We start from the raw sequence: 1,560 nt of genomic DNA on the forward strand, positions 1-1,560 counted from the left end.
GTGTGTGTGTGTGTGTGTGTGTGTGTTGCAGGCCAGTGAACTACGTGCTGTCGTGGCTCAGTGTTGTGGGTCCTGTGGTGGGTCTGGACGTGTCTCTGCAGTACTGCCTGGAGATCCAGCCTGAAACCAGCCTGAAGCTGGACCTGCTCTGCTGAAAACCCCTGCAGCTCTGTGTTCTCTTATTTATTTAGTTTTATTAGAATAAATCAGTTTGTGTGAATAAATAACAGAATAAATCTCTCTGTAGAAACAAATTAAGATAAAAAGGGATGATTGGATTTTGTATAATTCTTTATTTGTATGAAACTGTTTTGTGTTTATGTTGACATTTTTTTAATAAATCATTTTTATACACTGTTTTCTCTAAATGTCCTGACATTCCAGATATTTAACCTCCTATCTTATTATTAATATAGAATAAAAGTTCCTCCACTAGAAGGCGACACAATCCTGACCTGAACGATCCAAACTGCTGAAATAAACCAGTTGAAAACAGATAAATCCACCTGCAGAGTCTCTGGACTGGACTGGACTGGACTGGACTGGACTGGACTGGGTCTTGGATTGATCTGGTTTAGATCTTTGGTAAAAAATAAAATAAAATAAAACTCTTGACTAAAACCTTTCACTGAAACAATGGAAATGATTTATTTATTATTAATATCTGATCTAACTTGATGAGCTGATGTCAGAAATGAAGAGCAGTTTAATTTCCAGCAGGTTCATTTCTTTTATTTATTCTTTCAATTCTTTGTTTTTTGACCTAAAAAACACAGAAATGATCAGAATTCAGTAAATTCAACAGATATTTAGGCTCTACTTTAGTGTGGTAGTACTACACATTTTTCACGTTTTATCTTTTTCTGTGAGAACAACAGAACAGAACCTGAGGTGGACCAGTTGAACAGAACCAGAACAGCAGTGTTTTTCTGTTGTTGGTTCTGTTCAACTCCTCCCAGTCCTCGGCCGGCTCCAGCAGAACCTGCAGGACAGCTGAAGGACACCGTGACCCGGCTGAGCAGATCTTCCTGCCGTCAGCAGGTTTGGCTCAACAGGACACTGGCAGCTGATGGGACGGGCCTTTCAGTCCTGGTCCCGGCTCAGCAGCCTGCATCCTCCCCTAGCCCCTCAGCTCCTCTCCTTCCCTCCCCTCCTCTCACCTTGGCAGTTGGCTGTGTTCCCCGTCCTTTCCTGCATCAAGCAGAACACAAAGTACAAACATGAACACTGCAGCCACACGGCCTCAAAGCATCTCTGCTTTGTGTTGTATTGTGTTGTGTTGTGATGGGTTGTTTTGTGTTGTGGATGACTGTTGGGTTAATTGGTAACTCTAAATTGTCCCTATAGGTGTGAGTGAGACAGTGAATGGTTGGTTGTCTCGTTTGTCTCTATGTGTCTCTGATGGACTGCAGACCTGTCCAGAGTCGTTTCAGAACCCTGGGTACAGCAGATACTTTGGTTTCAGAACCGCTGATATCAAATGGGTAACTCAATCCTGAGTCAAGTTACACAAAATATGATGACTCAAAGTCTATATGTATGTATATATATATATATATA

At 41.5% G+C, this 1,560-nt stretch overlaps 1 protein-coding gene across 2 annotated transcripts in view; it reads left to right on the top strand.

The window, feature by feature from the left end:
- The window catches only part of atg10 (ATG10 autophagy related 10 homolog (S. cerevisiae)), an 8,477-nt gene extending 8,120 nt beyond the window's left edge, over positions 1-357 (top strand). For both annotated transcript variants that reach the window (XM_014013839.1, XM_014013840.1), the window contains exon 7: positions 32-357. In XM_014013839.1, coding sequence (XP_013869293.1) covers positions 32-155 — 124 coding nt within the window. In that variant the 3' untranslated portion in view covers positions 156-357. The remainder of the gene's footprint in view (positions 1-31) is intronic.
- Positions 358-1,560: the final 1,203 nt, after the last annotated feature.

This window comes from Austrofundulus limnaeus, unplaced genomic scaffold (genome assembly GCF_001266775.1).
Source record: "Austrofundulus limnaeus strain Quisiro unplaced genomic scaffold, Austrofundulus_limnaeus-1.0 Scaffold106, whole genome shotgun sequence".
Classification (NCBI taxonomy): domain Eukaryota; kingdom Metazoa; phylum Chordata; class Actinopteri; order Cyprinodontiformes; family Rivulidae; genus Austrofundulus; species Austrofundulus limnaeus.